Raw genomic sequence first — 20,785 nt, 5'->3', positions numbered from 1 at the left:
GGTCCATAAGTGTTTTTACTACTGCAATTGTGTTTACCAACAACTGTTCCATCTTCCTCCAAGGACCAAACTAGACATTTGGATTGGGGGAGGATTGAGTTGATTCCAGATGCCCCTCATTTGTGGGGAATGTCTGTGTTTTTTGTGGGGGGAACCAGAGTCTGTTCAGGTTTGTAACACCACCATAGGGGAGGAAGGGCTTCTGCCCCCTCTCTCGCAATTTCTCTGTGTCGAAAAAGTTCTTGGGGGAAATTATTTTCCCATTTTTGCTGCTTCACATGAGCTTCTCTCCCAGCACTCTTTTGGGGCAGAAAACACGTGGGGGAAGCAGGAGCCCTTCCTGACCTCATGGTGGAGTTTCAGTTTTTAAATAGACATTCCCCACAGTTTCTGTATAACTGTAGGGAACCTGAATTGGGTCCAGGCAACTCAGACCCAACTCTTTTAAAACAAACTTCTGATTCAGCCAAGAGACAACTGAAAGATGGGATGTTTAATAATTCATTTAACAGTGAAGACCTGAAATAATAATTTGCATGTTAATTCAATTTATGTAAATGTTAATGTAAATGAAGTATGAATAGCTTATTTCAATGCTTATTTCAATTGCATATTGTGCAGCATTTTTGGAATCTCCAAGCATGTGAAAATTTTCTTTTTAAAAATTGTTTTAATATAATGCTGGCAAATCGTGAATTATAATATATATTTTTCTTGTTCATTTGAAGGCTTCCAGGCTTCCAGTGTCAATAATAATAGTAGGTGTTGGGCCAGCAGAATTTGATGGTGAGCTTCCCAGTTTCATTATGGTAAATTTCTTGCTTGAATGGAAAATCCCTGTCCAGGAATCAGCACAGATTTGCACATTAAACTGTGTTCACAAGAAAAATCTGTGTTCTAAGTAGAATCACCATGGTGTCTTTGTGACATTTAAAACTGTACACAGTGCAAGGTTTGTGGTGTACTCTGAAGGTTGAGGTCTGTTCAGAAACCATGCAAGCTTTCCTGAGTTACTCACCTTAGGTTAAAAAAAATGAATAGAAAGCATTCATTTGGAAACTATGGTAAAATGTTGAAAAATGTAGCCATGCTTCAGTAGTTAAGACCTCACTGTTGTTTTGCTGCATCCTTTTCTTTGTACAGGAGTTATTTTAAGCATTTAAAATGAGTTGTCGCTTGAATTATTTTAATGTTGAAAGGATCTTTATCTTGAAACAATCTTCGTAACAAGTGCAATAATTCCTGATTTTTGTTATCAGGAATCTTTTCAGAGAATCTTCCAAGAAAAGATGTTTGATAGCTTAATTAAAATAATGACTTGCCTGGCTTATTCGCAGATGCATTTCTATGTCCACAGTCATTTGAGATCTGTTCCCTACAGCACTGTGCTGCTCAGCGAAGTATTGCATCCCAGTCTGAATAAAATGTAGATAACATTAATGCTGCAGTCTCCTAAGCTGAAAACAGCTTTTACAGATGCTAGGTTCAACACACTGTTCATATCAATACTGGAGAGGAGGTAGAGACTGTTACTTCCTCAGGGAGGACTGTTTTTCGGGCTCACATGTGTTTTAAATGTATCAGCATAACCTTTATTCTAGGATATGATTTGCTGAAATTATTTATTGTCCTCTGACAAAGAAACCTGAATGTTTCTATGGATTTTTCTGGGGGTGGGTGTGTGCGTGTGCGTGTGCGTGTGCGTGTGTGTGTGTGTGAGAGAGAGAGAGAGAGTGTTAGTGTTATGTTTAAATGATAACTGTATGGCAATGTGATGGTCTAAGATGACTCCCAAATGCCTGATCCTTGGCTGCAGTCTTGCTAGAGTGACAAAGAAAGCATCATGTTTTCCAGGAGCACAGATATTTCAAGAACGATAAATTTTGATTGCTTGCTGTGAGTTCATCTGATTCCATGATCAGGTGATAAATCTACTGTATAAACAGATAACAACAAAATATTTCTTTCTATATGAGGTTTGCTAAGCAGCCAAAATTCAAATGAAGCAAAATGATCTTTCTTCCATTCTTTTTAAGCTATGGAAGAATTGGATGGTGACGTAGTCAGACTTTCCTCAAGAGGAAAATATGCAGAACGAGATATCGTACAGGTAACATGAAAAGTCCCTTATGCCAGCAAATCTTTTTAATGTTCAGTGCTTGGGTGTTTATTCTTTTTATAGTTCTCATGCAGTCATACATTTGGATAGGCACCTGTGCAGGAAAGCATATTGAAGAATTCTGGAGAGCTATGGAGGAACTGATAGTTGTGATTACTTCCTCAAGACCAAGTCTGGCATTAATGTTATTCAGAGTTGTGTCTACATTTTTTTGTTTCAAAGAAATTGCAATTTAGGCCATGTGGTAGTTTATTTTGTTACATAAAGGTTTAACTTAAGTCCTTTTTCCCTGGATTATTTAAGTGATTTCTGTTCTCTCCCTCCTGTACAGAGAGTTTCATAAACTGGCACAAGTTTATGACTTTAAAGATTTCAGTGTAAAGAGATGGCACAGTTGGTTCCTACCTGTTTGGATGAGGAAATCAAGTGCACATCTCTAAATGGTGCATGTAGTGTGGGGAAAAGTCTTATAAAAGCAAATTAATGGCAGTTCTGAGAGATGGAAGCTTTAATAGCTACATTAGACCTGGATGCTGGGACCCTGGTGAAAGCAGATGACAAAACTATAGAACTGTCCAGCTGTTCAAAACTGTCTTTTATCTAGATAGAAAAGATATCAGGAATGTCTTAAAGTTTTTGCTGTACTTTGATGTAACATAACATTTTGTGGCACTGACATACTCCGTAATGCAGTGCTGTTATAAAAATGCCCAGCAGTTTGGGTGATGTAGCCATTACCAATATGTATAGCTTTTTGGTAGGACCCTCCTCTTCTATCTTTCAAAAAGGTGACAATTTATTCATCACTACAGTAGGCTTCAACAAGGGCAGGAAATTATCAGCCCAATCCATCCCAAGGTATACAGTCATATGTTATCAGACTAGGTTGTAAACTGGCCAGGGGCGTAACGAGGCAGCCCTGGGCAAACTGTAGCCCTGGGCAAAACCTGAGTTGGATGCCCCCCCCCCCATGGGCAGCCACTCCACCACGACCAATTTTTTTGGCACCAGGACATTTGTGCCTGCAGGGGGTGCATTTTTAGACATATCAGCACCACAATTTCAGGGTATCATCAGGAGACTGTCCTTATGCTACTCCCCAAGTTTGGTGAGGTTTGGTTCAAGGAGTCCAAAGTTATGGACTCCCAAAGGGGGTGCCCCATCCCCCATTGTTTCCAATCGGAGCTAATAGGAGATGGGGGCTACAGTTTTGAGGGGTCCATAACTTTGGCCCCCCTGAACCAAACTGCACCAAACCTGGGGGGTATCATCAGGGCAGTCTCCTGATGAGACCCTGAAAGTTTTGAGACTGTGCCTTCAGAAATGCCCCCCCCCCCAGCCTGCAACCCTCATGGACAGCAATACAGAAAACTCAATGCAGAACAAAGATTCTTGGGCAAATTTCTGGGATGTTCCTGCAGGGAGTGCATTTTTGGATGTATCGGCACCAAAATTTTAGGGTATCATCTGGAAACTGTCCTTATGGTACCCCCAAAGTTTGGTGCAGTTTGGTTTAGGGGGTCAAAGGGGGTGCCCCATCCCCCATTCTTTGCTAAGGAGATGGGGACTACCCTTTGAGGGTCCATAACTTTGGACCCCCTGAACCAAACTGCACCAAACTTTGGGGGTGCCATCATCTCCAGATGATACCCTGAAATTTTGGTGCCGATACATCAAAAAATTCACCCCCTGCAGAAACATCCTAGAAATTTGCCCAAGAATCTTTGTTCTGCATTGAGTTTTCTGCATTGCTATCAATGGGGGTTGCAGGCTGTGGGGGGGGGCACATTTTTGAAGGCACAGTCTCAAAACTTTCAGGGTCTCATCAGGAGACTTCCCTAATGATACCCCCCAAGTTTGGTGCAGTTTGGTTCAGGGGGGCCAAAGTTATGGACCCTCAAAACTGTAGCCCCCATCTCCTATTAGCTCCCATTGGAAACAATGGGGGATAGGGTCACCCCCTTTGGGAGTCCATAACTTTGGACTCCCTGAACCAAACCTCACCAAACCTGGGGGGTAGCATAAGGACAGTCTCCTGATGATACGCTGAAATTTTGGTGCCGCTAGCCTAAAAACTGCACCCCCTGCAGGCCAAAAATGGAAAACCACTAAAATACCCAAAAACGAACCCAGCATTTTGATGCCCCCCACAAGGTGATGCCCTGGGCAGCTGCCCACCTTGCCCAATGGACATTACGCCAGTGAAACTGGCACAAGTAGGTTGATTGCCCATTGCAAATCCACATCTGTTGTACCTGAGCACAGTCTACATCTTCAGTTTTTTGCCTTGGTGTTTGTTCCCCCTGGACGTTTGCAAGACATTACATGATGGATGTGGAAGCTTTGAGAGATGCAACAGTGGAAAGAGGGGTCCTGCAATCTCTATTCAACTGAACACTCACACCTGCCCTCCTAAAACTAGTAAGCTAGCAAACTAATGTCTCATACAGTTCTGTCCAGGTACCACAATGATGAAAAAGGGCTACACTTAGTTGTAACTGTTATTCAACAAATGATCACCTGTGCAGTCACAGAACATTCCCTCCTGCTGCACTGTGAGCTCTTAACTCAGTTTGGTAACCTTTTCCTCACTCCACTGTCAGCAGAAAGGAACTGAGGAAAGGGTGCTTTGTCTCCTCTATATCACACTGGAAAATGCAGGAAACAGTGTGGACAGAGGCGTGTCTAGGCAAACTGAAGCCTGGGGTCAAAACCTGAGTTTGGCACCCCACCCCACCCCCGGGTATGGGCAGCCACCCTCCCCCACCATGACCAAACAATGATTTTTTGCACCACAAAACACCTCCCACCCTCAGAAAAACATACATGGCTCTCTCCCCACCAGCTCTCTTTCCTAATTTTGTCCACTCACCAACCTTATGAGGTAGGTTGTTAGCCTGAGAAACAACTCCAAGCCAGGATAAGTGGGTATTAAGCATATAAATCTCTCACAAATCACCCCCAGCAAAACATTTACCAAACAAATGTCAGCATCATCTCTCACAAAACACCTCCAGTGGAATCCACCCCCAAACAGCATCACTTTCAATAGTGTTTAAACTAGGGAGCCCAGATTCTTCTTTTAAATCTACCTTAAAGGGAGAATCTGGGGTCCCCAGTTAAAACAACATTGAAAGTGATGCTTTTTGGGGGTGGATTCTCCCCCACCCCGAAACAGCATCGCTTTCAATGTTTAAACTGGAGACCTCAGATTTTCCCTTTAAATCCATGTTGAAGGGGGTGGATTTAAACAGAGAATCTGGGGAAATTTGGGGGGTGCCTGCTGTCAGGGGTGCAATTGTTAAGCTAGCAGCACCATAATTTCAGGGTATCTTTAGGAGACTCTCCTGAGGACACCATCCAGGTTTGGTGAAGTTTTGTTCAAGGGGTCCAAAGTTATGAACCCTCAAAGGTGTAGCCCCCATCTCCTTTAGCTCCCATTGGAAATAATGGGGGATGGGGCACCCCCTTTGCGAGTCCAAAACTTTGGAGCCCCTAAACCAAAACTCACCAAACCTGAGTGGTATCATAAGGAGAGTCTCTTGAAACATCCCTGAAATTTTGGTGCTTCTAGCCTAGAAACTGTGCCCCCTGCAAGCCACAAACTGAAAAAACACAAAAACCCACAAACGAACCTGAATTTTTTGTGCCCCCACCCCCACATGACCAAATGAGGGCAGCTGGGGACATTTGACTCCCTATGTCCCCATGGCAGATACACCCCTGAGTGTGGACAAGGGGGATGGAGCACCTCTGAGCATTTTGATCTTCAAAACATCATCTCCACCGCAGGCCTGTGCATTCACTGTACCTATGTTCATTGAAGAACATGCCCTTACCTGCAGGCTTATCATTTTTTCCTATAGTAAAGCAGAAGCTGAGCTCATGAGGAATCACTTGGAAATCTCAGTTCATTACTCCCCATCTTTTCCTCAAAATCTCCATACATTCTCAGAGTCTTCTCAGTTCTTATTGATATTTGAATGTTCTCCTTGCTCCTCCATTTCTATGATTTTATTTTTTATATACTACAGTTACATTTTAAATATTTTTGAGCTGTTCTATTGCTGTAGTGCACCTGCAATATGTAGAAGATGAGCAATATGGGGAGAAAGAAAGGTAGTGAGATGAGAGCTGATTTTACCATTGTTGGAAAAAGGAAAGTCTTAAATAAAAAATGAAGAAGAGGCAACAGGGCAAATCATAGTAGGGCATCAAAAGCAAAGAAGCACTGTGGATTCCTGGAATTGAAATAGATCAGGGAGATTCAGAGTGTTGCTTCTATATAGATGGCAGATAAGACAAAAGAGAGGAATTTTAATAGATGAACCTATAAAAGCCTTCACTCCCATCTTGTCAAAGTTTGTCATGTTTTAACTTCCATGCCATTTGTGCATGTATAACAGGTTATTATGGAAGCTATATCTGTAACATTTATGTCCAGGAATTCACTGCAGTTGTTGCATTGGTGTAGGACCACTTGCCTTTTATGGGTGCATCAGGCAGCAATTGATTAAGTGTGTGCAAATACCAAATGTTTGAGGAAGGTGCACCTGTTAGAATTCTGCCTAGTCACATCCCTCATGCCCAGTATCAGGCAGAAAGGCCAAGGCTTGTGAGTGTGAGTGCTTGGAGCTTAATTTGTAAGTGGTATAACATATGATAATGGACATTGTGTTTAATGTTGGTACAGTACGGAAGATGGGGCATCCCATCAAACTGATAATATTGTTTTCAAGGATATGAAATGGTAGCCAAAATGAAAATAATAAATCTGTATGTTAATTCTGTTTCAGTTTGTGCCATTTCGGGATTATATTGACAGAACTGGAAACCACATATTAAGTATGGCCAGACTAGCTAAAGATGTCTTAGCTGAGATACCGGACCAATTTCTCTCCTACATGAGAGTCCGAGGAATCAAGCCATCTCCTGCACCTCCACCATATACACCTCCTATTCATGTACTGCAGACTCAAATTTGAGTACTCCAGATGCTTACTGCTTTTCACAGACTATAGAGCGCTGCTTAACAAAAATGCCGAATCCAGTACTGTGGTGCACTTTAAAGAGTCAAGGAGCTGAGACCAAGGGTCCCTCTATGTATGCAGTAAAAATTTCTGGTGGGCCTTTGAGCAAAATAAGTTAACTTCTTAATACCAAAATGCTAATCTGGTTGCATGTGCAACTGAAAAAGCTTTTATGTTCAGGAAGCAAAATGGTGATGTTTATTTCCAAGTTCTATTTTGTTTCTGACAGGAAAGAAAAACTTGTGTCACATGTTTTTCAGAAATAGCACAAGTCACAGGTTCAACTCAGACATCAATGTCCTTCCTGACAATATGTACATACAAATGTGCAAGAATGCAACTCCTCTGTATCTATGTTTACATGTTACTACTTTTTAAAATACTTTTTTTAATAATTATTCTTAATCTTAAGAATTTGGAATATTGAATTGTCTTCTAGCTTGCAATAGTTAAATCCACAAGAGAAGCAATATCTCTTTGAACGATTGTCCAGACAAATATAAATGCAAAACTAAGGGGAAAGAGTGGGTGGGGACAAAGACATACATAGGTTATGGGAAATAATGGAAACACCTCACTCAAGTGCTCAGTAGAAAATTAATCTGATTCACTTTTCAAAATAACATAATTGAAAATAAGCTTCCAAGATGTGAATACTATAAGAATATGTATTTTTGCAAGATATTCCAGTTTCTGAAATAACTTGTGTTTACATTTTTAAAGAATGATTATGCTGGCATAATAAATTTGAACTCCATACATAATGTGGTATGGCTAAGTTCTATAATATTTAAGTCTTATACTTCAGTTTGGGTAGTGTGTGGAATCTATTGAATGTTTTGCATAACAACATAAGGGGTTGGCATCCTATTATTTTCTGTTGGTGAATATTTTATTATGAGAGATACAAAGATCTGTTGCTGTGAGGTTGTCTAGATTGTCCATTCAAAGGGATGCTGACTCATTTTGAGTTGGCTGTTGTCACAGTGTTATGTAGGGCACGCAGATGAATATTCTATTAATATTATGAATTAAAACTGCACAGATATGTTGCTTTGTGCACAACTTTGTGTATGGAACTACTCAAGTATTTTATGATATGCCTGTTCTTAACCTAATTATCAAATGTTTTTGCATGTAATGTTTTTACAAGAAATTCACAGTTTTGTGAGTATTTGTGTCAAAACTTTTAATTAGAAAAAATGGCCTTAAATCACACAGATATCTTGGAAATGATTGTGAATTGCCTTCAAATACTGGAAGACAAGTTTTACTTTGTGTCAAAATTGTAATCGCCTTGTAATGTGTAGCTCTCTTCTTTGGCACATAACCTGTTTACTACTTTCTTTACTACTATGTATGTTATACTGTACAGAATTAAACTAAGGTGCATTTTTTAAGCATGAAAGGATTTTTCCCTTGGAAAAGCATATATAATGGCAACAATGGGTATACACCTATGTAATACAGAATCTTCCATTTTTAAATATATTAAAGGATCTTAAAATGACCTTATGCTGGAATTAATTTTCTGAATATTATTATAACCATTCGAGTGAAAGCATATCCATTTTATTCAAAACAGCTAACTGCTCTTCGGGTTAGCAATGCATATTAAAAAAAAATAATCCAAATAAATAGAGAACTGTTCAGTATAAATATTCTCAGGTTACAATGGCTTTTTAGAATAAATATATTAATTGCAAAAATGTTAAAAGAAAAGAGGCCAAGGAGACAGGGACCACTAAGGAAAGCATTCCTCTGTGGTTTAAGGCAATAAGAAGAAATATCTTCAGCAGGTATCAGAATAATAAAGCCAAGTGTCCTGTCCTTACTCTAGCAGATTCCCAAAGAAGCTGCCAGGGTGCATGCCATGTAAATTAGTATTCTCATTTCTCATTTGTTGCTACCATTGAACAAAAATGTTCTATCCCCTCTCGCCCATTGCAGCACACTAATCTCCCCAAATGGTGCTGCTGGCGACAGAAACAACAGGAGAGGCAAATTGGAGGCTGCAGTATGAAAATGAAGCAATTCTCCTAGACAGGATGAATTCAACAAAAGGGAAGCCTATAATACTAGGTGGAAGTGCTTGGAAGTAAGCCCTACAGAATAAAGGGGAGGTTTCCCTATATAAACATACACAAGATAAGATTGCCTATAACATACATGAGTTGAAATTGTCCATCTCAGCATGAAATGTTGATCAGCATGTGTGTCTGCTGAAAAAATAAACCTTATCTTTTGATATGAAGTCCAGTTCTCTCTAAAATCAAAGAACTGAAATAGAATCACAAAGCATATTTCCACAATATATGTGCTTTACTGTACTGAACTTTGGGAACTAGTTCTGTTATGTCTGGGTGATATGTTTGTGTGCAGCCAAGTCCTGTTCCTTAAAACAATTTAAAGGAAGCTCTGACTCAGGCTAAGTGATTACTAATTCATACAGCACCTTATGCAACTTTGGTATATAAAAAGTTCTGGTACATCGCACAGCAGAACCCCTTTTTTAAACAAACATCCGACTGAAGTGTCGGAATAGCTAAGGATGTGTCTTATAAAACTCCTGTGACTATCAGGATCTGTTTTCTTTGAATCTGTTTCATTGTTATTGTTTTGCTTCTTCTCCTGACCAGTGTTAACTTCTTTCATCCAGCTATAATTATTCCGGCATTATGGTGGATGTAGTCATGCTTCTCCCATCCTCTTCTTTGATAGCTGATGCAACTGTGAACAGAGCAATTGCAGATTAACTTTAAATTAGGATTTTGGAAACTTCAGAAATCAATGAATAAATATTGGATAGACTAATTGACAGGGAGGCAGAAGATATAGAAAAACCTCCCTGCCTCCAGAAAGTCCTCCAAAAGGGTGGTATGAACTTGCACCCTGGCTCGCAAACCCAGAATGGAAACTAACTAAGGTAGGCTCCACCTCTGGGAATGCCTCTGGCATGCCCCCACTGCGTCAACTAGACTGGCTGATACAGTGTCAACGCCATGTCTGAACATCCCAGAGGGCAGTGGCCCTGCCAGTATGTTTGCCCCTCCACCAAGATAAGTACCCGAAGAAGGGCAAATCCACTGGCATGAGCCGGCACCACCTCCATAACACTATTCCTCACACACATCTGGATTGGGCCATAAGTCCCTAAAAGAATGCCTCTGGTTTCATTTGTATGTTAGACTTTAAAGTCTTATAAAGTGTTAAATGTATTAACCTCCAAAATTCCTTAGATTTTTTGCAAGTCCATCATAATTGATAAAAAAGTCCCTTCATGATGATTGCATTTCCAACATTTATTTGCAACATTTTTATACATCTTTGCCAATTTTATGGCAATATATACCAACAGGGCATCATTTTATAAAAGTTCTCCTCCAAATTGTAGCTTAATATAAATTTAAGCCCTTGGACCACATATTCTTCTATTGTTCCAGATAGATATTTATACCTAAATTAACAGCCCATTTTGTCATACATGCTTTCACTTGTTCTCCTTCTGTTTCAAATCTCAACAATAATTTGTACATTTTAGCAATGAGCTCTAGAAGCATATCCTATTGAATGCAATTGGAGCAAAACAGTTATCCAGCCCCTCCCCACCCCCAATCAAAGTCAATGGTAGGAACTCTTCCCCTGAGATGCTTGACATTGGCCCATTAAAGTCTACTGGTGCCGCTAGCTTTAAAAATGCCCCCATGACAGGCACCCCTGACAAATGCCTTGGCTCCATTGTAGCCAAGGGGAATTTCTGAATGTGTAAGCAGGCTGCACATTTTTGAAGATAGAGGCACCAGTCTTTCAAGGTGGCTCCAGGAGGCCCTCCTGGTAATAGCATCCGGGATTGGTGAACTTTGCTTCTGGGGGTTCAATTTTATGGGCTCCCAAAAGGCTTATTTTGTTTCCCCACTCTTACACATGAAGTCTGCTGGCTAAGTTCTCTCAGAACTCTCTCAACCCCTTTATGCCTAATAAAGGTTTTATGTATGTATGTAACTCTTTCAACCCCACCTTCTGGCCTGGTGGAACATGCTGCTGAGTAACATCAGGGCCCTGTGGAGCCTGACTCAATTCTGCAGGGTCTGTAAAATGGAGCTGTTCCGCCAGACCTTTCCATCAAGCCAGCTGGATGTTTCCCAATTACAATATCTCCCCTGTGCCTCCCATGGGAGAAACAATATGTCTCACCATTTGGGTTTTTTAGCTGGATTGTTTTAAATGTGTTATGATTTGTTTTTATTGGTTGTTATTTATAGGTTTTATATGAATTTTATATATGATTGTAGGCTTTAGGCCATTGTAAGCCACTCTGAGCCCTTTGGGGGTAGGGCGCTGTATAAATATAAAAAAATAAAATAGAGGCCCCTTTTTCCCAACAGCTGCCTATAGATATCAACTTTGATCCCTGCTCTCTGCAGCCATCTGTTGGGTTCAGGGAATTTGTTGCTCCTCAACAGCATCCTGAATGCTAAAGACTGGAGAGAAGGGCTACAGTTTACAATATGGGCCACATTTTCAGTCAATAAGAGGTTCTCTGGCATGTGCAATAGCCACTGCTTACTTCCCTTTACCAATCTACACTTAGGCACAATTGAAGCTTTTTTCTCCTGACTATGTACTCACAGTTCTGGGTTTTGGGTTTAGTTGAGAAGTTACAAGAACAGGAACTGTTTGTGGACACAATTGCCCATCCAGGTAGGGATGAATGAGAGAAAACTTGCAGTATCCATTTTTAGAAATCATTCCTGTTCCCACCCTTATTCCACTGTATCTAGTACATTGCAATCTCACCCTTCCGTTGAGAAGCTTGGCATATGAGATAGAGCAGTGGTTCTCAGCCTGGAGGTCGGGACCCTTTTGGGGGTTGAACGACTCTTTCACAAGGGTTGCCTAAGACTCTCTGCATCAGTGTTCTCCATCTGTAAAATGGATAAATATTAGGGTTGGGGGTCACCACAACATGAGGAGCTGTATTAAAGGGTCACGGCATTAGGAAGGTTGAGAACCACTGAGATAGAGTGACTGGTCAAAGGTCATACTGCAAGCTTTATGTTAGAGTGGGGATTGAGTGAGGATTTCCCAGAGTCTGTCCTGTCCTTCGTGGTATTCATACATGGTATGAAGAGCATGAGAGAGGCTCTTTTTAGCTTCACATATGTAGATCATCAGACTGTGTAGAGTCTGCTGCAGGCCATGCTTGGCTATTTCAGGCTTACCAAAAAGACCTGGTCGGGTCAGGCACCCCCACACAGTTGTTCATCAATTCTGAAGAATTTGCAAGTGCATCCCAGTTGCCATTCCCTGCACTCCACCATTGCCCTTTGTAGAGTCCTTAAATGATGGTTATCATGAAAACCAAGTGATTGTAGGCACCAGGCATCTCATTATCTGCTTCTGTTAGGAATAAAACAGCAGCAAGAGAAAGAAAACATAAGCACCAGCCTCGTTCCTACCAATCCCATTCTAATAACGGGTCCACTTTCTTTAGGAGTTCTGGTGTTTAGTAATGAAATCCTGGTTCCTGTTCTCCTGCCAAGGGCTTTCCCTTGCAAATCAGTGACATCTGTTAAGCAGAAAACTGGATATCTGTATTTTTGCTGTCTTCTGCAGTGATTTTATATATCTCACCTAGTCCAGGATTTTGTTTTCAGATCTGGGAGATAGCTCTGTAGAGATTTGCTCACTTACTACATTTTGAAAGTGGAAATTTTCTGTGTTGATTCATGAAGATCTTTTGGTTTTTCTGGGTGGGGGGGAGCCCCCAGAATCCAGAGCTCAATGTGTGCAATCCAGTCAGCATGCAGACTCTCCCATTCTATTTATCTAAAGCACTTTAACATCAAACATATTGTAGACATTCTGGGCAAAAAAAAAGAAGGGGGGGGGTGGACAGCCAGTTATGCAAAGGAATATATCAGGGATAGGCAAGCTCTGTACACTTTTCAGAATGCCTGAGCTTGCAGGCATATGTTTGATTGGGGCAACAATCTGGAGCAGACATGGCAACACTCTGCCACTCTGCTCTGCAGAGCAGCTTCCTTGTTCTCCCTTGGAAAGGTCTCAGGCCATGGATTGGAAGCCAAAAGGCAGTCTTCCTCTTGCAAAGTAGCGAATTATTGACTCTACCTCTGGATCTTCATGATCAGAAGTAGAACAATTTTCACCCATGCCCACTGTAGACATTCGACTCCCCATCTTATGCTGTTCCAGAGGGGATGTATTCTGTTCCCCAGGACTCACATTAAGAGACATTTTGGACTTCAGGGGTGAGGCAAAGAAGTTGCACTCTGCTAATGAAACCCCTCATGTTGGTGGAAAACCTTCAGTATGGTAGTGCTGAGAGTGTGAAATTTCGAGCAAACCCCAAACGCACAGGAACCTGCATTATACTGAATTAGACCATTGTCAGCATTGCATTCTCAGACGGAGCACCTGTCCAGGGTCTCAGGTGGAGTTCTTTCACATCGTCAACTGCCTGGGCCTCTTTAACTGGAAATGCCAGGGTTTGAAACTGGGACCTCCTATACACTGAACAGAGGCTCTTCCACTGAGGCACGGCCTTCTCAGACTGGTGTGCTCACGCCCACTAGAAACCTGCTCACAAATCATCTTTTAGAACCAGACATTGCACAAGTATTATTTTTATCCATGGCAATACATTTCTTTTCAAGAAAACTATAGATGATGTATACAGTAACTGCTCACACACAAAAATACAGGGAAAATAGCAGGGGAATTGGGAACAGCAAATAAGCAGCAAAAGGGCAAAAAAAAAGTCTTGGTTATATTATCTCTGATAGCGTTGCGGTATATAAAGACCCAGCATGGTGTAGTGGTTAAGAGCAGCAGATTCTAACCTGGAGAACCAGGTTTGATTCCCCACTCCTCCACATGAAGCTGCTGGGTGACCTTGGGCCCGCCCCAGTCCTCTCAGGATTTTCTCAGGCCACACAGAGGCATGCAATGGCAAACCACTCCTAACTGTTTCTTGTCTTGAAAATCCTATGGGGTCACCATAAGTTGGGAGCAATTCAATGGTGCTTTACATACACATTCACGCACACAAAGCATTAGTATTACACCTTTAACAGGGATCCAGGAATGGGAGGTGGGCCAGGACAAGAAAGCACATTCAGGGTGGAAGATGGCCAAAACATTTTTAATCAGAAGCTTCCAGTAGTATTTTGAGCAATAGGGACTGTGAATGATACAAAATGAGCTCTGTCCTTGGCCCACCTGCTGGAAGGAAACATTGGCTATAATGTGATCTGCTACCACCACCAACATGGAGTTGCAACTGATGCATCCTTATCAGGAAAGTAGGAACACCAGTCCTTACCTCCAGGCCCCTTAATGCTACCCATTTATTGCAGCTGTTGAGAAATCTACTTCTGCCTGCCCTCCCTGCTTGAATGCAGCACTAATCAAGTTGCAATGAAACCTAGCAAACCTTTACAGAGAAAATTGTATATTACACAGGATAAATCGTATATCCCGTTTTTTATTTGTAATGGGCACGTTTATTATGAGGGAGAAAAATACCCTGTGAGTCTGAATACTGGTTGCAGTTGAGTAAAATTCCTTCCCAGCTCCCTTAAACTGGTTATTAGTTGAGATTCATACCACATGTTTTAGCCAGGCAAACAGGGAAAGTTCTTACTGCTTGAGGGAGGGATGATGGATCATCTGAAGGCCCCCAGCAAGCTGTTTCTGCAGAACCAGCATGGGCCATTCATACCTCTACCACACATGCCTCAGCAACCACCTTAAGCTCAAGCAAACTGATGAAGCTGCAGGTCCGTGCTGCATCTCCCTGCCATGTACAAGTTGCAATGGAAGGTCCCGCTGAAGGCAGGGAATCATTCTTCACTTTCAGACTGAGATTGAGGCTTGAATAAATGCCACGTAGAAGCAATTAGAGCTACAGGACATTACCCCAGCCCCAGTTAAGCATTTGTACATCCCAATGATTTGATGTGTGTGTTTAATTATCCTGTTGAAATCAGTGGGACTTAAAAGTGCTTAACTTTGTCTCGAGTTCACCATTCTTGAGAGATTTAAGAAGCATCCTGTTCAGCTGGAAATGTAACAGCTCTTCCCAAATGAACTGAACTCTTTGCTTGAGGAAAAGAATTCGGAACTTGGACAAAGTAAATGGCATGCCCACCAAGCCTAGGCCACCTCAGGGTTTCACCAAAGCTGGTATTCTGCCAGGGTACATAGTGCGGTGTATTTAAGGCTTGATTGAAGCATCCCGGCTGATTAGGAGAAAATAATTGCAGCATTGCCAGCTTCAGTTATGTCAGAAATCCTCGGTTTGCAATCTTGAGAACCCCAGGGTGTTGTTATCACGTCACTTCACTGACTGCATGCAGAACAATAAAAATAGCTTTCTGTTTTCTAAAAACCAAATGTGCGTGGGTAGATTGCTTTTCATTTTTTTTTAAAATGGTTCGTTAGTAACTTTTTCAACAGTGATGAACTTCAGATACTGTGTGTGACCAAATGATTAAAGAACAGAGTGTTCAATCCAGGGACGTAGGTATAGATTTTTTAGGGGGGGGGTGTTCGGGGGTGGGGCCACACCACCACCCGCCCCTAGGGCATGGCCACGCCTCCCCAAGCCCCACCCCTGGCCTAGCGCTTATAAAAGCAGCTCTCCGAGGTCGGGGATGGCAGACTCCCCTCCCCTGCCCTCCCCCCCCGGCCCTCTCCTCTGGGCAGAAGCATAGAGGGAAAATGGAGCCTGGTGCAAAATCTGAGTTTTGCGCCCCCCTCCCCCCAGCAGCCGCTGTGATGCTGGAATCCACCCCCAAACAGCATCACTTTCAATGGTGTTTAAACTAGAGAGCCCAAATTCTCCTTTTAAATCCACCTTAAAGGGAGAATCTGGGGTCCCTAGTTAAACAACATTGAAAGTGATGCTGTTTTGGGGTGGATTATCCCCCACCCTGAAACAGCATCACTTTCAATGTGGTGTAGTGGTTAAGAGCAGGTGCATTCTAATTTGGAGGAACCGGGTTTGATTCCCTGCTGTGCCATTTGAGCTGTGGAGGCTTATCTGGGGAATTCAGATTAGCCTGTGCACTCCCACACATGCCAGCTGGGTGACCTTGGGCTAGTCACAGCTTTTCGAAACTCTCTCAGCCCCACCCACCTCACAGGGTGTTTGTTGTGAGTGGGGAAGGTCAAGGAGATTGTAAGCTCCTTTAAGTCTCCTACAGGAGAGAAAGGGGGGATATAAACTCAAACTCTTCTTCTTCTAAACTGAGGACCTCAGAATCTCCCTTTAAATCCATGCCGAAACATTTGGAGGATGTGGGCACCCCCTTTGGGAGTCCATAACTTTGGACCCCCTGAACCAAACCTCACCTAACATGGGTGATATCATCAGGAAAGTCCCCCAAACAATCCCTGAAAGTTTGGTGCTGCTAGCCCAAACAATGTGCCCCCTGCAGGCCAAAAACCAAAAAAGCACTAAAATGTTTTAAAAACCCACAAACGGAGGGGCGGAGCTTTGGACATGAATGGGGGGGTTCAAACCCGAGAAACCCCCCCTTTCCTACGTCCATAGTTCAATCTTTGTCCATCGTGGCAAAGCAAGGAGAAAAAACCTGCAGAGGGCATCGGGGGTTCTCTGGAGGAAAACAGAGTTCTGACCAGCAGAGATCTGGACCAGAGATCTGAGGAACAACTTGCTGGTTTGGGAGGTCCTTCTTTTATGGACAGAAATACTTCAGGGTAGGTGGACACCATCTTTAGATCCTTTGGATCTGGCCCATTACAACTTTGGACTGAGTCAAGATGGAAATTTAAATCTCACTGGCTTTTAAAAGTTAACTCCTGGAAACTTTGGCAAGAAAAATTGGGGAAAATATCTTGATTAGGCTATTGTGAGCCAAATCTGCGTGGGCACAGAGAGCCTGGATAAGGCTACATGATTAATATACTGTAAATTGAAGCCAGCTATATTTGCGTGGACACAAAGTCTAGGTAGGGCACATAACTTCTGAAACAGGACACAGGGCAAATCAATCACTTGAGTACCCCTCTTAATTGAGTAAAAAAGAGCAAAAGAACAAAAAAAGAGGAGCTGGGAGTTGGTAAATGAAATAGCAACATCCTTGGGCTAAGCATACAGCTCTGGGGTATGTCAGGATGTTGGGTGATAACTCTAGTGATGAAAAGTCTTTTGTTGTTGAGAAGAATATGCCACTGAGCTGGGGAAGATTATACTTTTTCTGCTGTCATTTAACACCCTTCCTCTTTATTCCTGGGAATTGTCAACATTATGGCTCTCATTTCCATAGAGGAAATTAATTCCCATCAGTTTTTTTTCTGCGTCAGCATGGCCAATTGGCCATGCTGGTAGGGGCTGATGGGAATTGTAGTTCCTGAACATCTGGAGAGCCGCAGGTTCCCTACCCCTGAGGTCTCGGCTGAAATAATTGTCATGTAGTAGGAACAAATTCTGCACTTGCTCATGTTCCCTCTTATTATTATTAAAAGTACACTTGGGTACTCTCTTCCAAGGAGCTCAAGGCAGTATATATAGTTACCTGCCCAACATATGTCAGGGGGAGGGTTCAACTTCACTCTACTGTTTCTTCCATGCTTGTTCTAAATAAAGCTGTTTACTTTTTCAAACACTGTGTCTAGGATTGCTTCATCAAGGAGGAGAATGCTGTGAGGAGCAAGGGAAACGTCAGTTTTTTTCCCTATCTTGCCATAAAAGCAGCCCAAGGTATAGCTTTTTCCTGTGAGAAAATAGTAGGGGAGGAAAGGACTAAGGTTACCCTCGCTTCCATTGCCATGGAGATTGAATTTGAAAAAGATTTACAGTTCTATCTGTGTTTATTTTAATGTGAAGTTCAGCCATGAAAGATGGTCATTTTTTAAAATTTTATAGCACACACAAAGAAAGATAAAAGACCCCGGTCAAGTCCCCCTCCCCCTATAATAATAATATTAAATGAAAAGAAAAGAAAAAAACACACACACAAACACCTACACATATATAATGATGACTTCCAGCTACCTTACTAAGGTTCTAAGCATCTAACTCTGTGTTTATAATTATAACTACATTTTTTTCACTTTTAGTCCTTTTAAGGTTGTCTTCATCCAATACGCTGTTTTCATTCGTCTCAAATCCTGCCATTGTTTCTCTGTTTGTATATGTTTTCAATAAGTAGTCAGCAAAAGATTTCCAGTCTTTCAGAAAATTGTCTGTATTCTTGTCTCTTATAACTGAGGTCAGCCTTGCCCTCTCTGCATACTGTAGGGGTGAGCCCGCGAACCCAGCAGAACCGTAGAAAGAGCGCCTGGAATGCCGGTGCCAGCTACGGCCTTCTGGGCGCACACGCTCCCCCAACCCCCGTTCCCCCGTGAGTCACAGGTAATGAACTACCTGACTCGCGGTCACCAGGTGTCCCAGACAAAGGGACAAAAGGGCTCTTGCCCTCAGGTGGGGATTAGACCCAGACGCGGACGCTTCCCCCTGCACGCAGCAGCCCGATGAGATCATGCATCACATGATGATCTCCCGCTCTCCCGATCTCCCGCTCTCCCGTCCATCCGACCCCTTTGCACGCCCACAATGAAACCCTAATAAAAGGTGTCGGGGACTAGCGTACGGCAGAGTTGCTAGGATCACGGATCCCGCTTCCTGCTGCTAGCTCTCTCCACCAGATGATATCTCCGCGTCTCGCCTCTTCCTTGCAACCCCGTGGGCACGACTTCAGCATACTCTGTGACTTTCAAGATCCAGTCTTGTTTTGTTGGAATGTTGTTGTCCCTCCATTTGTATGCATATAAAATCCTTGCTGCAGTTGTCATGTACATAAAAAGTATTCTAAAAGATGGTCATGGACCAAAGGTGATCCAAAGAACCCTTGAGGCTAAGTGGAAATTTGAGCATGGGGCTCCTCAGTTTTTAAGTCCAGCAGCCTTGCTGCTACACCATACAGGCATAGTAAAGTAAAAGACAGCAACAATTATGTATCCTTGCAATTGGATATGGTTGTTGGTGACCTTTCAATTGAAGGGAATAACCTCCCTATGGAAATCTGGAAGCTTCCCTTGACAGGCCCTCAGATTATCAGTAATTCATACTTTATCTTAAATCTGTACAAATCTTCTGTAAATAGGTATGGTTTTTGTATTTCAATTTTTGTTTAAATACTTTATTTCTCCCGCTCCCACAGACTGTTTTTAAAGAAAGACAACGTGGAGATGCAATACTGTACTACTTACCAAGTGGGTGAGTCACAGCCCATGGAACATTTTTCTATCGTTGAGGCAAAGAAAATTAAGATATCTTTATTTCCAGAACTCATGGGATGGAGCACTCTTATTACAGTGACACTCTTGCCCTGTCCACTGCTGTGATCAGAGCACCTCCTGCTGCTTGGGAGGCTGGGTCAGCATTTGAAGTATTAGTCATTCCTCTGAAAGGGAGTCATGTACAGCATGTCCTGGATGGTATGGGAGGGCTGCGAAATCCAAACAATGATGTTCCTATTTGAGGCTGCATATTTCTTTCTTTTCTTTCTCCCTTTTACTTTTTTAATTTTTCTTTCCCCCACAGTGGTTGGATCATTATGTAAACTGCCGGTTCATCCTATGGACAATTTGTTCCCAGCAGAATGGTAAAAGTAAAAACCTCAAGCAGCCGGCTGTACTTAAAGTCAGCCTCAGCAAGATAATGAACAATGCTGCCATTGAGGACCACTGCAGAAAATGCTATTTTGTGTATTGCCACCATTATTTCTAGCTGCTGTCGAAGAGAAGGGCTGTGTGAGGTAAAATTGAGCCGCATACTCTTTTGTTAGTTCTGCCACATTCTAAAGAACAATGTCAGCAATGTCATTGTCAGTGAGTTGCCATCTCTGCTCAAAAATAAGCCAATCTGGACTAGACACATTTCAATAATATCTAATGGTATTTCTCCATAAAATAATATTCTAAGGCCCTGGTTCAGACATTTGTATCCTTCCTCATCTTTGTCAAAATTCACACAGAACTTTGAATTTTGAATAATCAGAATGTCAGAACTATCCTGTGGAATTAGACTAAAAGTCTGTTTAGGCTAGCAGTCTGTTCCCCAAAGTTGAAGGTTCCCATGCAGTGGAGCAACAGATAACTCCCATCATATGCCTCCGGAGCTGCAGCTCAGATCAGTCCACTGCCGTATTTTCCTTCAGGACAATCTGGCAAGAAATTCAGAAAAATCTAAAAATTAAATTGGCCGTGGATGCTAAGTCTATGTTACTAGGTATATTACGAAAGGACATTTCAAGAAATTCAGAGGAACAGTTTCAGTGTCTGACAACAGCTGCTAAAGTGATATTTGCAATAAAATGGAAGGCAGTGATCGTGGGTGCCATTTCAGTCTGAAAAGTACATAGTTGTACTCAACTGGTCCTGCCAATTCCAGCAATATATAGTTTTTCATTTTTTGAGAGCAGGGAGCTGTATTCAAAGAGTTTTAGCTGCTCAGAGGACTCCCATCACCCACTGAAAAGCATTGAGACTGCAAAGGACCTACGTTCAAATTTCCCATGGCCTCAAGGGTTCCTTGGATCACACTTGTGTCAATGACCATCTTTCATGGCTGAACTACACATTA

General features: G+C 42.2%; 1 protein-coding gene across 2 annotated transcripts in view; it reads left to right on the top strand.

The window, feature by feature from the left end:
- CPNE8 (copine 8) overlaps positions 1–8,659 on the top strand; it is a 65,920-nt gene extending 57,261 nt beyond the window's left edge. Inside the window, exons 18-20 of one of the 2 annotated variants that reach the window (XM_048500581.1) lie at positions 729–786; positions 2,037–2,110; positions 6,916–8,659. In XM_048500581.1, the coding sequence (XP_048356538.1) occupies positions 729–786; positions 2,037–2,110; positions 6,916–7,104 (321 nt within the window). In that variant the 3' untranslated portion in view covers positions 7,105–8,659. Of the gene's footprint in view, positions 1–728; positions 810–2,036; positions 2,111–6,915 lie in introns of both variants that reach the window. The other variant, XM_048500582.1, reaches the window with a different exon arrangement.
- Positions 8,660–20,785: the final 12,126 nt, after the last annotated feature.

This window comes from Sphaerodactylus townsendi, linkage group LG06 (genome assembly GCF_021028975.2).
Source record: "Sphaerodactylus townsendi isolate TG3544 linkage group LG06, MPM_Stown_v2.3, whole genome shotgun sequence".
NCBI lineage: Eukaryota > Metazoa > Chordata > Lepidosauria > Squamata > Sphaerodactylidae > Sphaerodactylus > Sphaerodactylus townsendi.
This window is presented reverse-complemented; position numbering and strand designations above follow the sequence as displayed.